Source organism: Ostrea edulis, chromosome 9 (assembly GCF_947568905.1).
Source record: "Ostrea edulis chromosome 9, xbOstEdul1.1, whole genome shotgun sequence".
NCBI lineage: Eukaryota > Metazoa > Mollusca > Bivalvia > Ostreida > Ostreidae > Ostrea > Ostrea edulis.
The window spans coordinates 29,437,264-29,451,777 of NC_079172.1; the positions used below are offsets into that span (position 1 = coordinate 29,437,264).

Here is a 14,514-nt window from a genome sequence, read left to right on the forward strand (position 1 = left end):
CACAACACATGTGAATCATTCAAAACTCCCACAACAAGTAAATCACTCAAAACTCCCACAACAAGTGAATCATTCAAAACTCCCACAAGTGAATCATTCAAAACTCATTCAAAACTCCCACAACAAGTGAATCATTCAAAACTCCCATAACACAAGTAAATCACTCAAAACTCCCACAACACAAGTAAATCACTCAAAACTCCCACAACAAATGAATCATCCAAAACCCCCACAAGTGAATCATTCAAAACTCCCATAACACAAGTAAATCACTCAAAACTCCCACAACAAGTGAATCATTCAAAACTCCCACAACAAGTGAATCATTCAAAACTCCCACAACAAGTAAATCACTCAAAACTCCCACAACAAGTGAATCATTCAAAACTCCCATAACACAAGTAAATCACTCAAAACTCCCATAACACAAGTAAATCACTCAAAACTCCCACAACAAGTGAATCATTCAAAACTCCCACAACAAGTGAATCATTCAAAAACTCCCATAACATGTTAATCATTCAAAATTCCCACAATGTAAGATCTATAAGGCCCACATGATATATGGTAAGTAACCTGGACTAAAAACCATTAATTAATGCACGCAATGAGGAATACATGCGTATATATATATTTTTTTTTTTATAAAACTTGAAGTAGTTAATTGTGAAGTTTTAAAAATGTCCACCAGTCAGTATAAGTCACTAAAAGTAACTGCAATTCTTCAATACCAAAATATCCAAGTATCTATATTTCCTCCAATACCAAAATATCCAAGTATCTATATTTCCTCCAATACCAAAATATCCTAGTATCTATATTTCCTCAAACACCAAAATATCCAAGTATCTATAATTCCCCACGACCAAAATATCCAAGTATCTATAATCCCCTAAGACCAAAATATCCAAGTATCTATATTTCCTCAAACACCAAAATATCCAAGTATCTATATTTCCTCAAACACCAAAATATCCAAGTATCTATATTTCCTCAAACACCAAAATATCCAAGTATCTATATTTCCTCAAACACCAAAATATCCAAGTATCTATAATTCCCCACGACCAAAATATCCAAGTATCTATATTTCCTCAAACACCAAAATATCCAAGTATCTATATTTCCTCAAACACCAAAATATCCAAATATCTATATTTCCTCAAACACCAAAATATCCAAGTATCTATAATCCCCCACGACCAAAATATCCAAGTATCTATATTTCCTCAAACACCAAAATATCCAAGTATCTATATTTCCTCAAACACCAAAATATCCAAGTATCTATATTTCCTCAAACACCAAAATATCCAAGAAAAACAAAACCAGCAAGTGACATAAAATGTTTCTTTTATTGCAGAAAACAAATATATATATGATTTTCAATATTTTATATAATATCTATATAATCTTTTCTCTCATTTATCTGTCTGAGAATATGTTTTACACTGCAGGACCACAATGTAGACTAGACATTTGATGCTTTTCAAAATTGTGCTATCCTGTTTGAATAAAGGAATTTATCATCATGATTATATATCTTAGCTGCAAGGCACATATATATGTAGAAATGATAAACAGGAAGATTGATTGTATATTGTTTAACGTCTCTCTCTCAAGAATATTTCACTCATATGGAGACATTGCTGGTGAAGGGCTGCAAAATTTAGGCCTATGCTCGACACTTATGGTTTTAGAGCAGGAAGGGATCTTTATCGTGCCACACTTGCTGTGACACAGACCTCGGTTATTGCGGTCTCATCCGAAGGACCACCCCATTTAGTCGCCTCTTACGACAAGCAAGGGGAAGTGAGGACTTATTCTAACCCGGGTCCCCACAGGATAAACAGGAAGACAATATAGTGAGGAGTAACAGACTACATGTACTTCATGCAGAGGGAACTCATTCCATAATTCCAAATAACTTTAATTTGGCACGAAAAATGTAGTTCCCAAGAAAAATGTGATACAGATTTGACATTTTCACAGACTATTGGTGTTCCCAAGAAAAATGTGATAGATTTGACATTTTCACTGACTATTGATGTTCACAAGAAAAATGTGATACAGGTTTCACATTTTCAGATATTGATGTTCCCAAGAAAAATGTGATACAGGTTTCACATTTTCACAGACCATTGATGTTCCCAAGAAAAATGTGATACAGATTTCACATTTTCAGACTATTGATGTTCCATGATACAAGACATGAATCAATGCTGAAATGTTTCCAGACAGTGCTATAAATACATACTTTTTATAATGCAGTGCTATAAATACATCCTTTTTATCGTGCAGTGCTATAAATACATCCTTTTTATCGTGCAGTGCTATAAATACATACTTTTTATTGTGCAGTGCTATAAATACATACTTTTTATCGTGTAGTGCTATGAATGCATACTTTTTATCGTGCAGTGCTATGAGTGCATACTTTTTATTGTGCAGTGCTAGGAATACATACTTTTTATCATGCAGTGCTTGCTGACTTTGGAATAAGGCAATGTTCTAGCTCACAATGGGAGAAAAAATACAGTGTCATATAATATAATTCACCAAGAGGAGGTCTCACAAAAGATGCAGATCATCATAAATTACTGAGAAAATTGTGACGAAAAGTTTATTTTTGAACAGAGCACATCATGTAGGCCTATGTGTTTCTGACAAGGAGGAAGTAAGAAATCAAAAAATGCAAAACCACGTCATGGAGTATGGATTCGCAATTTCAAGACATTGTGAATTTCTGAGACATTACAAATCAGCAAAGCCTTGCTATGACATTGTGAAGACAGTGACCTTGTAATTAAATTCACCCAGAGGAAACTGTGTCATTTATCAATCATGTTCACAAACCTGGGATTTTTGGACCACTCTGCTCCTGCTGTGGGGACATATGCACTAACGGATGGACAAGCTGATCACGATTGGGCTTGAAGGGTACTATTGAACCAGGGAATCCTATCATACATCGGTGTTTGTTGCAGACAAGGATGCCATCGTATATTGACTAAAATGTGATGATCGATTGTTATTTACATCAGACCTGTATAATGATCATTGTCCTGAGTTTTATTCAGAGTGTTAGTGAGTTTTCCATGATTTTTGTCAGCATTTAGAGTGTCAGTGAGATTTCCCTCAACATTCAGAGTGTCAGTGAGATTTCCCTCAGAATTCAGAGTGTCAGTGAGATTTCCCTCAGCATTTAGAGTGTCAGTGAGATTTCCCTCAGCATTCAGAGTGTCAGTGAGATTTCCCTCAACATTCAGAGTGTCAGTGAGATTTCCCTCACCATTCAGAGTGTCAGTGAGATTTCCCTCAACATTCAGAGTGTCAGTGAGATTTCCCTCAACATTCAGAGTGTCAGTGAGATTTCCCTCAGCATTCAGAGTGTCAGTAAGATTTCCCTCAGCATTCAGAGTGTCAGTGAGATTTCCCTCACCATTCAGAGTGTCAGTGAGATTTCCCTCAACATTCAGAGTATCAGTGAGATTTCCCTCAGCATTCAGAGTGTCAGTGAGATTTCCCTCAGCATTCAGAGTGTCAGTGAGATTTCCCTCAGCATTCAGAGTGTCAGTGAGATTTCCCTCAGCATTCAGAGTGTCAGTGAGATTTCCCTCAACATTCAGAGTGTCAGTAAGATTTCCCTTAGCATTCAGTCAGAGTGTCAATGAGATTTCCCTCTGAATTCAGAGTGTCAGTGAGATTGCCCTCAGAGTTTAAAGTGTCAGTGAGATTTCCTTTAGCATTTAGAGTGTCACAGAGATTTCCCTTAGAATTCAGAGTGTCACAGAGATTTCCCTCAGCATTTAAAGTATCAGAGAGATTTCCCCCAGCATTTAGAGTGTCAGTGAGATTTCCTTTAAGCATTCAGAGTGTCACTGCATGAGATTTCCCTCAGAATTCAGAGTGTCATAGAGATTTCCCTCAGTATTTAGAGTGTCAGAGAGATTTCCCTCAGCTTTATAGTGTCATTGAGATTTCCCTCAGCTTTGGGGTGTAAGTGATATTTCCCACATCAGTGTCAGAGAGATTTCCCCTAGCATTCAGTGTCAGAAAGATTTCCCTCAGAATTCAGAGTGTCAGAAAGATTTCCCTCAACATTTAGAGTGTCAGAGAAATTTCCCTCAGCATTTATATTGTCAGTGAGATTTCCCTCAGCATTTATATTGTCAATGAGATTTCCCTCAGCATTTAGAGTGTCAGTGAGATTTCTCTCAGCTTTTACGTGTATATTGTCAGTGAGATTTCCCTCAACATTTATATTGTCAGTGAGATTTCCCTCAGCATTTATATTGTCAATGAGATTTCCCTCAGCATTTAGAGTGTCAGTGAGATTTCTCTCAGCTTTTACGTGTATATTGTCAGCGAGATTTCCCTCAACATTTATATTGTCAGTGAGATTCAGAGTTGTCGAAAAATGTCGGTCCAAATGACCGTTTGAAAATATCGGGTGTGATCCGATTATTTTAGAGCTCACGTTCAAAATGCGAAAGTGAAGGTCACTCAAACAACATGGCCACACGGCCAATCAAATTTATGAAAGGTTCTCTACCCGGGAAGGAAAGACTGGTCGTGGTAGCTCAGTGGTAGACCATTCGTTTCGTACCTGGAAGGTCGTGAGTTTGAGTTCTGCTAGGCCACGTCAAACCTGAGATGTAAATATATCCTCGCCAAACGCTTGGCATTTATCAGTGAGAGTTACAGGTCTTTTGGATATGACCTCCAATGTTGCGGCAGGTTTTAAGTTACACGTTAAAGAACCCTCACTACTACAGTCTTGAGTCAAAGTACAAAGGATAGGTCTAAATTTGTGGTGTTTTACCTACAGCTGGTCACGTTTCAATATGAGGGGGAAATTCCTGATGGGACAAACAACTTTGTAAGAAAAGAAAAAAATGCTGAACTTGGAACACTTAGAAAATTACGAAGGTTTCCGTGGTGTTCATGAGTTCCAAGATGGTTGGAAAACTTACCGTATTTGGCTGGATATTATGAGTGGGGGATGCATTGCTGTTAAAACAATAAAAGGCATTTTGGTGCAGTTTTCTTCGTTCTTTCTATGCAATACAAGGTACATGTATCTGGTCTGACAAAACTTTGTCTGGTCTGACAGAACATAACTCTGTCAGACCAAATGTCTGACAGTGATTTAAAAATTTGACAACTCTGGAGATTCCCCTCAGCTTAAACATGTAAGTGATATTTCCCACATCATTAGAGTGTCGGAGAAATTTCTGTTATAACATAGAATGTCAGAGATTTTTATCACAACTTAGAGTGTCAGCGAGATTTCCTTCAACAAATTAGATTCATTCAATGAATGAGTAGATCTGTATATACCTGTAAGGATCAAGCTGCACATAATCTTGTGATAAACTGATGATGAAAGACCAGTGATGGCAGCACCAATGAAAGTTCAGAGTCTGAGAATAAATACACTGGATACTTGTAATGTTCCAACAAGATTCCGCAGGGTGTGCAGGAGTTACAGTCTGCACGTCAATAACATGTAGATATCAATGTTACAAGGTAATTACTAAATGGCAAGGATGCTTATAGGTACTGCTGCACTCCCTGATACAAGGTAATTATTAAACGGCAAGAATGCTTATGGGTACTGCTGCACTCCCTGATAGCTACAGTTATGTAAAGGGTATACAGTTTTAAGTTTTAATAATGGCCGGAGTAAGTTAACATTAACTAAAGGAAAACTCCATCCTTATGTCAACAGAAAGCTCAGCACTGAATTGTACATGTATTGCTGTTAGACAGTTTATATCCACTTTGGCTAGATAGGTCAGTTAATAGATCACCTGACTTGAGATTCAGGGGCTCGGTTTCGAATCCCAGCCTGGTCCGTTTCATTTTCTCCCTTCCTGTTACACATGTTCATGTAATATTATGATCAGAGTGAGAGTGTCAGACAAGATCAAAATACCAATGAGCAGAGCCAGACAGTCAGATTATTATTAATCCTAAAATAATGTATATTACTAAAAATCAATGGGCCTGATCACACATAGAGACTACAGTGAATGACATATATGCCTATACCAAGTTGTAAATAAATTGGGCGGGGCATATGTGATCACTTTGCTATCGAGTTTATTGAACAAATACAAATATGACGATATAGATCGCATTTTAAACGCCTGATAATAAAATATTTTACCTGATCTCATTAAAGAACCGTTAAACTCTTGTTGTCAATAGCATTTCATTTCACAATGATATAACTGCACATCGAGGGCATATGTCACTCTTCTCTGATCCGGAAGTCAATATGCGCAGATGCCAATTCATGTGACATGCACTTCCGTTCACGTACATGAAAATTCTGACAAGTTGGAAACTGCTGTTTTCTACCGAAATGTAACTAATCTAGTGATAATAAGAATATTTTGGAAATGGCAGTAAGTTTTAATAATAGTTATATAAGTACCATTGAGGGTATTCAACGTACAATCTCTATATCTGCATGCAACACTATTTCAATTTTCAGACGCTTGAGCTTTGAGTTTGACGAGTCGCTCGACACTCCGTGGCTCGTAATGTGTGGTCAGATTTCCGTGTAAGCAACGAAAATATTTTGCTATTAAGATTAAGGTTAATGCTTTCTCATGAATATATTTGGTACACGTAAAGTTATTCTGCACTTCTGACATTGATCGCCAGGATCCCTGTCTGTAAATTCAGGGTGTCTGAACATTCAGAAGGATTCTAATGATATACCGTATATACTCGCCTATAAGTCGGATTTTTGGGAGTCAATTTTTGGTACAAAACTCTATGTCCGACTTATAGGCACGTACTAAGAAGATTGGTATTTTTCTGGGCGGCGTAATGTAGTGTTTTTTAAACAACTCCGACGATTATCATGGACTACCACACAAATGATTATTGTTCACATATACTAGACATATTGTGTTGCTTATGTATTTTAAAATTATGTATAAAGTACAAGTATTTACATATTTTTATCTAGTTAAAATTTATTTACATACCGGTAACTAATACTTTCAATTCAACTAATCTATCGTTTATTGGTAAAATTGCATTACGAACCAGATTTAATATTGAAATATTCATATGTATACCGGCTGAATTATATTTCATAAAAGATTGAATATTGTTAACAGATAATTTAGATCATCATTCTTGACTCTTAAAAACTGTATTGTTGATACAATGAATTATACCGGAATTCCACAATAACAGTTTTCGCGAGGCACGTGTCACTAAGTAAACACGGTGTCAGGTACTGGTAATTAGGAGACCATCATTGCTTAGGTAAACAAGGGATCATTGCCCATAATAGATCAAGGGTTGCGTTTAAACCCCAAACAGATATGGCTTGGATATTGAGCACCTCATAATTATTAATTTCTCAAAATATTTTTTGAAACATAGGTAAAAACACTAGAGCATTGACTTGAAATTGTCAACCGATTCTGACAAAAATTTGTACCGACTTATAAGCGGGTCAATGGCAAATTCCTACAAAATAACCTTAAAAAATACTACCGACTTATAGGCGGACTGACTTATAGACGAGTATATACGGTAAGATAAAAGTGGTACTGACTTAGAGATTAAATCTGTAACAGGAAGGGAGAAAACGTAACAGACCAGACCGGGATTCGAACCCGGGCCCCTAGTCTCGGCAATGCAACATTAATAATGATAGAGTTAGTTGAACAGTCAAATCACTTATTTGAAGCAAACAGCGGTGTCACCTAAGTGCACATTAATTGCTAGAACCGGCCGAAGCTGAGAGTAAATTTCCAGACATGAATTATGAAGGACTGCTCCGAGATTCGGTGAAGGCGTCAGTCCAAATATTCAGCCAAGCCGAATCTGAGCCGAGATTCTTATAACATGTTGACACTTATTTTAAAGTGATATTTATTCCCCTATGAGAGGAAAATAATGAGATTTTTATTGGGTATAAAGGGTGTTTGGTTATAAAGAACTATCTTTTTTATTAACTTTTGAAGTTCGCTAAAACCTTGTTTTGCTTTATTGTTAAGCAATACTTACAGAGTGCTTGTTTATTGATAGGAACATCCTCCAGATGGGACTCCCTCGGAGTCCGAGGCAAAGAGTCCCGCGGGATCAAAGGTAACTAGTTACGAGACTGAATTCTTATCAACTTACTTTATCCAATCATGTTGAATAATAAGTGAGTATTGAGCATGTTTAGCATTCATTGCCCTGTGACTGCCATCCCTGACAGAATTACAGCTGCAGTTTTGCTGGTTACAAGAATTTTACATGTATTGTTAAAGGGGATTCAGAGTATGCTGTAAACACAAAGCTGTTCTACTTAAGTTATGCTTTACTCCGTGCTACAAGACAAGCATATTCCATCTAAAGAAATCAAAAAAGATAAAGATGCAGTGTTGTGCTTTACACAGCTTTTGGGACTGTCTTTTTTCTCCCTAAAAGTCAGTATTCATGCAGTAAAATGACCAAGTCCAAAGTTGTAGCACTAGTTAATGCCAAGAAAAGAAATTATCATAAAAGCACCAATATGGACTCTTAAAGGACACTCACCACACCAGAATCAGATACATATAAATGAAATGAGGATCTCACTAATGAAAAAAATTGATCCACAGAAGATTATAACTCTTGGGGGGGGGGGGGGGGGGGGGGGGAATCAATGATATATCAAAATATTAGGTGCGCATGTATTGTATGCTCCAAAACTAATTGATATTTCTCGTGACATTGTCCAGTGTTTCAATGGGAGCTTTGTAATATGTTTTTACCATCCTCTTATATACATCAGGGATCTGTAAGTATTTTGATTTAGAATAGATTGGTAAGCATGGTAAGGTTTTTGGTTGATGAGTTTGATCTCTTGATGTTAAGTATATAGAAATGACATTAAATTGCCACTTTCATGCAGAAGAAATTTATTTCATATGTCTTGAATTAGAAACCCGTACAGACTTTTGTAAACTAGCTTTTTAGAAAAAAGTTGTCAGTATTGATAATGTGAATGAGAACCTGGGACATTTATGACAACATCTCAGAACAAGTGTAGAAATGACTGTACGACATTTACAAGTTACTCTATTGTACAGAAACTTTCATTGTTGAGGAATCTCACTCAAAAGATATTGTACTGTTATGAATATTTGCACAAAACCTTGCATATTTTTGTTTTTTCTTCAAATGAACAAATGTATGATTTTGCCTCAATAATAACTTCAATTTGCAACATTAACATATATAACCATGGTAATATTACATGTAGTTGACGTCCCATGGGGATCGAGGTTAGAATAGGCCCTCAGTACCTCTAATGTTTGTCGTAAGAGGCGACTAAATGGGGCTGTCTTTTGAATGAGACCGCAAAAAGCAAGACCCCTTGTCACAGCAGATGTGGCACGATAAAGATCCCCCACTGCTCAATTGCCGTAAGCATTAAGTATAGGACTAAATTTTGCAGCCCTTCACAAGCGATGGTGACATCTCCATTTGAGTGAAAAATTCTTGGGAGGGATGTTAAACAATTTTCAATCAATCAACCAACCATCTGTTGACACATTTGAGTATGTATAAGCCTTAAATAAAGACACTGTAAGCAGCTAAAGTACAGTAATTTATACACTATGTATTTGTATTATGATTTAAGTGTATTTCATGCACAGTTTGGCTAGACTTAATTAACTAGATGCAAAGCATGAGTTGTGCATGGCTTGTAAATTCCTGTTCAGGTTAATACATCATCGCAAGCTATGGATGAAACATATGCTCCTCTTCCCTATCACCCATGACTCTCTGCATTACAATTTCTTCCGTTTCCGTTTCTCATAAATATGCATGACGAGAATGTCGTGATCCGTTATAAGTCAAACAGCTATAATGGATGTGGCAATGAAAACATATTCTATCTGCACTATCTGCACTGAAATTATAGTAAACAAAAAGTCCTACAGATCGATGACATCTGAACAGTTTCACTTTCACGGTTTATTTCTTATATATGTCTACTTGTTCCAAAAAAGGGGGGTTACCAATACACAACACTCGTCATTATTCTCCAAATATTTCATGAGAAACACTGGGTAGTATAAAGACTTCTCACCGCCTATTCTTAGTGACAGAAAAACATTATGATCCTCATAAATGCACCTTCATAACTGCCAATGTTAAACACGTGTGTACACGATGATTTTACGTTTGTTAGTAGAATAAAAGCATTCTGATTGGTCAGAGTAATATAATGCATTCTATAAACAGGTTAAATCTCTGATTAAGTCTTGCTCGGAAGCTCAGCGATTGGCCGAATCATGTCATGCATATTTATGAGAAACGAAGAAATTGTCATGCATAGAGCCAGGAATGAAAGGGAAGAGGATCGAGCATACTTTTCAGCCGTGGCGTGCGACGTTGAGGTTAATAAGAATTACAGGTACCTGTTACAGGTGTTGTAAGCATGGACATTTACAACAACAAAAGGCACCTATTACAGGTGTTGTAAGCATAATGATTTACAACAATTATTAATCTAATTAAATTAATTTAACCATCCATGATTGCTGCACAAAGGGATATAATATATGGGGCATGAAGGATGTAATTTTAATTAGATTGACCACCTATAAGTACCTGTTACGGTTTCTGTATCTAGTAATCTGTAACAGCTATAGATGTCTGTTGTTACAGGTTCTCTAAGCATGGTAATTCATAAGACTAGTGTTTAATTTGACCATTTGAATGATATTGAAAATTTTAAAAAGAAAAGGTTAACAGAATGAGATATTTTCTAACTAACATTACATGAGCAATGTCGTGTTTTTGAGTGAATTTTCATTAAGTGTGGACTAAGTAGTGATGTGATGTTGTAATGTTCTAGCTGGACAATCTATCCCGGGAAGATTTGACAAAGTTTGTTAAGAAACAGATGCTTCTTCTGCAGAAAACCAGGGCAAAATGTGAAGGTAAGATATACAGCTGCTACGCTGACATCCCTGGAAATCCAATCTGTGTTAACTTCAGAACACTATTTGCACATATGCTGAAATATTTACAATGCCAATGTTTTTGTCTTTGATGTCTTTACAAATTGTAATGATAACCATTTCCTCATGAATGTGACGCATTTGTGAACAGCGCGTATGAATCTTAGTACGTATCTATTTTTAATGACTTAGAATTTGACAAAAATGGAAGTAGAATGGAAATATAAAAAAACAAATTTCATATTGAAAAATATGTTAAATATATGAATTGCGATGCTTCAAGTCATAGCACTTCAGAAAATGCTATACACAAGTTTATGGGCAAGTTAAATGATGCTGCAAAATAATATATATTGTAGGATTGTAATTTTCTTTTGTGTTTGGGGTTGTAAATTTTACGAAGAATTCATATTTCCAAAGAATAATGAATCACAATATAAAGATTGAATAAACATCTCTCAATGAATCAGGCAGTATTATTTCCAGAAGCACAGGGCATATATTGTTTTCACAAACCACAAAAATCTTGTCTTTAAAAATTAACGATTCTGTGGTAAAGGAGTTGGTACTTGGTGATTCTTGATTTCATGACAGTTCTTTTTAGCATATGAAAGGAAGTTGAAACAGTTGTGTACATATATTTATTTTTATGCCCCTGAGATCGAAGATCGGGGGTCATATTGTTTTTGTCCTGTCTGTCATTCTGTAATTCTGTCATTCTGTCTGAAACTTTAACCTTGCTAATAACTTTTGAACAGTAAGTGATAGAGCTTTGATATTTCACATGAGTATTCCTTGTGACAAGACCTTTCCGGGGGTACCAACATTTTTGACCCCTTGACCTTGGAGTTTGACCTACTTTTTGAAAACTTTAACCTTGCTAATAACTTTTGAACAATAAGTGATAGAGCTTTGATATTTCACATGAGTATTCCATGTGACAAGACCTTTCCGTGGGTACCAATATTTTTTACCATGTGAACTTGACCTTGGAGTTTGACCTACTTTTTGAAAACTTTAACCTTGCTAATAACTTTTGAACAGTAAATGATAGAGCTTTGATATTTCACATGAGCATTCCTTGTGACAAGACCTTTCAGTGGGTACCAACATTTTTGACCCCGTGACCTTGACCTTGGAGTTTGACCTACTTTTTGAAAACTTTAACCTTGCTAATAACTTTTGAACAATAAGTGATAGAGCTTTGATATTTCACATGAGTGTTCCTTGTGGCAAGACCTTTCCGTTGGTATTAAACCTTTTGACCTTGACATTTAACTTTTAATTATTTTTTTTACATTGGTCATAACTTCTAAATGGTAAATATTAGAGCTTTCATATTATACATGAGCATTTCTTTTGACAAGATCTTTCTACTGGTACCAAGATATTTGCCCTTGTGACCTTGGCCATCTTTGGAATTGTTTCACAAACACATCTTGTTTTTAGAATTGACTAAAAAAGTGACAGTGCTGGAATCCCAGGCACAGCCAGGAGAAGGCAGGGGTAGTGGAGCTGGGACCAATGAGAATACTAAGGTAAGACCCTGATGCTTTGTCATAACAAATGGCACACTGGTGGCTCTATATGATATGATTTGGAATGTTAAATCAGCACTCTCAGATGGAATCTTTATATAACATGATTTTTAAATTAGCACCTTTTAGAAGGTAACCACTTATTTTATTATTATCAAATTAGGACTTAAGGGCAAAAATTGAAGAACTAGAAAGTGAGAAGAAGGAAATGTTGACTGCTTACAATGCTGTGCAGTCCTCGCAGGAATTGGCCGCCAACAAGTTACAGGTATGCAGAGCAATAGAACAGGTAGTCAATAAAACTAAAACTTCTCCAAAACTAATGGGACAATTTCATCCAAACTTGGCACAAAGTATTGCCAGGTCAAAGGATTCTTGAGTGCTCAAATGAGGAGCCTTGCTCCCTTCCAAGGGGAGATAATTAGGCATGGTGCAAATATAGTGGTGTGTTTAAAAATCTTAAAAGACATGCTCAACCAGAAAAGCAGAATTTTAAAGATTATCTACCTTACACCACAACATGGACAGGAGTCAGGACAGGACCACAGAAAGGTTTTAAAGTTTTAGACAAAAACATACAGGAAAAATTCTACGTGTTCCTAAGATTTTTTTTTTTTGTGACTGAGTGAGCAAGATGTTGTAGAGTAAATGATTATGTAAAATAAAGGACTTCAATTATATGACTTTAAAAAAATTATACTGTTGTATGCTTAGAATCGACATTTACCTGTAAATATATTTTAAGTGTTATTTTGTATTTCATTCAGGAAATGGAAAGTCAGCTAAATGAGGCCAACAAAAATCAGGAAGAAGTCATGAAACAGCTGTCTATTAGTAAACGGGAAAAGAAGGTGAGGGAGTTACTTCTCAACAGCTGTCTGTTAGTCAAAGAGAATATAACTCTTAGTGCATCGGGGGGGGGGGGGGGAAATTAATTATATTTATGCATTTCTTTGTTTTTGATAATTGCCTCGTGGATAAAGTTTAAATTAAGTTTAGAAAACTTATTGATGGAGACCGGGTTTTAATGATATCATTAACATTCCATTCGTTATAACAAAGTAACATTTATCACATTTTATTCTTGAGAACATTATTTACACATAATTTTGTAAGACTAGCCATCACAAAAATTTAGTTCTTGTAAATAAGCTCTTACACGTATATAAGACTTGAGCAATGAAAAATGATTTGCAAAAGTTATAAAGGCTCTTGAATACACACATCATTGTATCCAGGTGAAAATTAGGTTTCACGAAATAAAAGTGATCTACAGCAGTGAGACTGCCAGTGATGGACTCCTTTATCTGTATTATAGGATATTGACACTTTGTTCATTGTGATATTTCTTGTTCAGGAACTTGAAGATCAAATTGAATGTATGAAAATGAAGGATGAGACTCTGAATTCCTCTGTACACTTCATGGAGCAGGAACAGACCCAGCTTCAGGAGGAAATCAAGGTAAACAAACTCAACTACAGGCGGAGGTCAAGGTAAGCAAACCCAGCTACAGGAGGTCAAGGTAAACAAACCCAGCTTCAGGAGGAGGTCAAGGTAAACAAACCCAGCTTCAGGAGGAGGTCAAGGTAAAAATCCCAATTGGGGGCCTCTGTGGCCGAGTGATTAGAGCATTGCGCTTAAAATCAAATGGCTTCTCACCTCTGTCAGCGCGGGTTCAAATCCTGCTCGTGCCGGTAAGTGAGAAAGTTTCCCAGTTTACTTTCGGAAAGTCGGTGGTCTCTTCCCAGGTACATTGTAACTGGGTTCTCTCTTCCACCAATAAAAACTGGGCGCCACCAGATAACTGAAAAATTATTGAGTGTGGCGGAAAACATCAATCAATCAATCAATCCCAACTACAGGAGAAGGTCATAGTAAACAATCTCAGCTATAAGAGATCAAGGTAAACAAACCCAGCTTCTGGAGGAAATCAAGGTAAACAAAACAATTCAGATGCAAACAAAACAATTCAGATGTAAACAAAACAATTCAGATA

The 14,514-nt window shown here is 36.3% G+C and overlaps 3 protein-coding genes across 9 annotated transcripts in view; 1 reads left to right on the forward strand and 2 right to left on the reverse strand.

Moving 5' to 3' along the window:
* LOC125658967 (zinc finger protein OZF-like) overlaps nt 1-6,287 on the reverse strand; it is a 31,385-nt gene extending 25,098 nt beyond the window's left edge. The window contains exons 1-4 of one of the 5 annotated variants that reach the window (XM_048890443.2): nt 6,176-6,275; nt 5,344-5,426; nt 2,857-3,010; nt 2,468-2,511 (exon numbers count right to left, since the gene is read on the reverse strand). The gene's annotated coding sequence lies outside the window, so the exon portion shown is untranslated. Of the gene's footprint in view, nt 1-2,467; nt 2,512-2,856; nt 3,011-5,343; nt 5,427-6,175 lie in introns of all 5 variants that reach the window. The other 4 variants (XM_048890441.2, XM_048890442.2, XM_048890445.2 and 1 more) reach the window with 4 other exon arrangements.
* Nucleotides 3,036-5,890, reverse strand: LOC130050504 (chloride intracellular channel protein 6-like). The gene is made up of 2 exons (XM_056150699.1): nt 5,822-5,890; nt 3,036-3,647 (listed from the first exon to the last, which is right to left on the reverse strand). The coding sequence occupies exons 1-2, from the start codon at nt 5,888-5,890 to the stop codon at nt 3,036-3,038; spliced, it is 681 nt and encodes a 226-aa protein (XP_056006674.1).
* Nucleotides 6,284-14,514, forward strand: part of LOC125658979 (GRIP and coiled-coil domain-containing protein 2-like) — a 34,431-nt gene continuing 26,200 nt past the window's right edge. Inside the window, exons 1-7 of one of the 3 annotated variants that reach the window (XM_056150126.1) lie at nt 6,284-6,416; nt 8,065-8,124; nt 10,874-10,958; nt 12,429-12,517; nt 12,681-12,785; nt 13,285-13,368; nt 13,875-13,979. In XM_056150126.1, coding sequence (XP_056006101.1) covers nt 6,411-6,416; nt 8,065-8,124; nt 10,874-10,958; nt 12,429-12,517; nt 12,681-12,785; nt 13,285-13,368; nt 13,875-13,979 — 534 coding nt within the window. In that variant the 5' untranslated portion in view covers nt 6,284-6,410. Of the gene's footprint in view, nt 6,417-8,064; nt 8,125-10,406; nt 10,430-10,873; nt 10,959-12,428; nt 12,518-12,680; nt 12,786-13,284; nt 13,369-13,874; nt 13,980-14,514 lie in introns of those variants that run through there. The other 2 variants (XM_056150127.1, XM_056150128.1) reach the window with 2 other exon arrangements.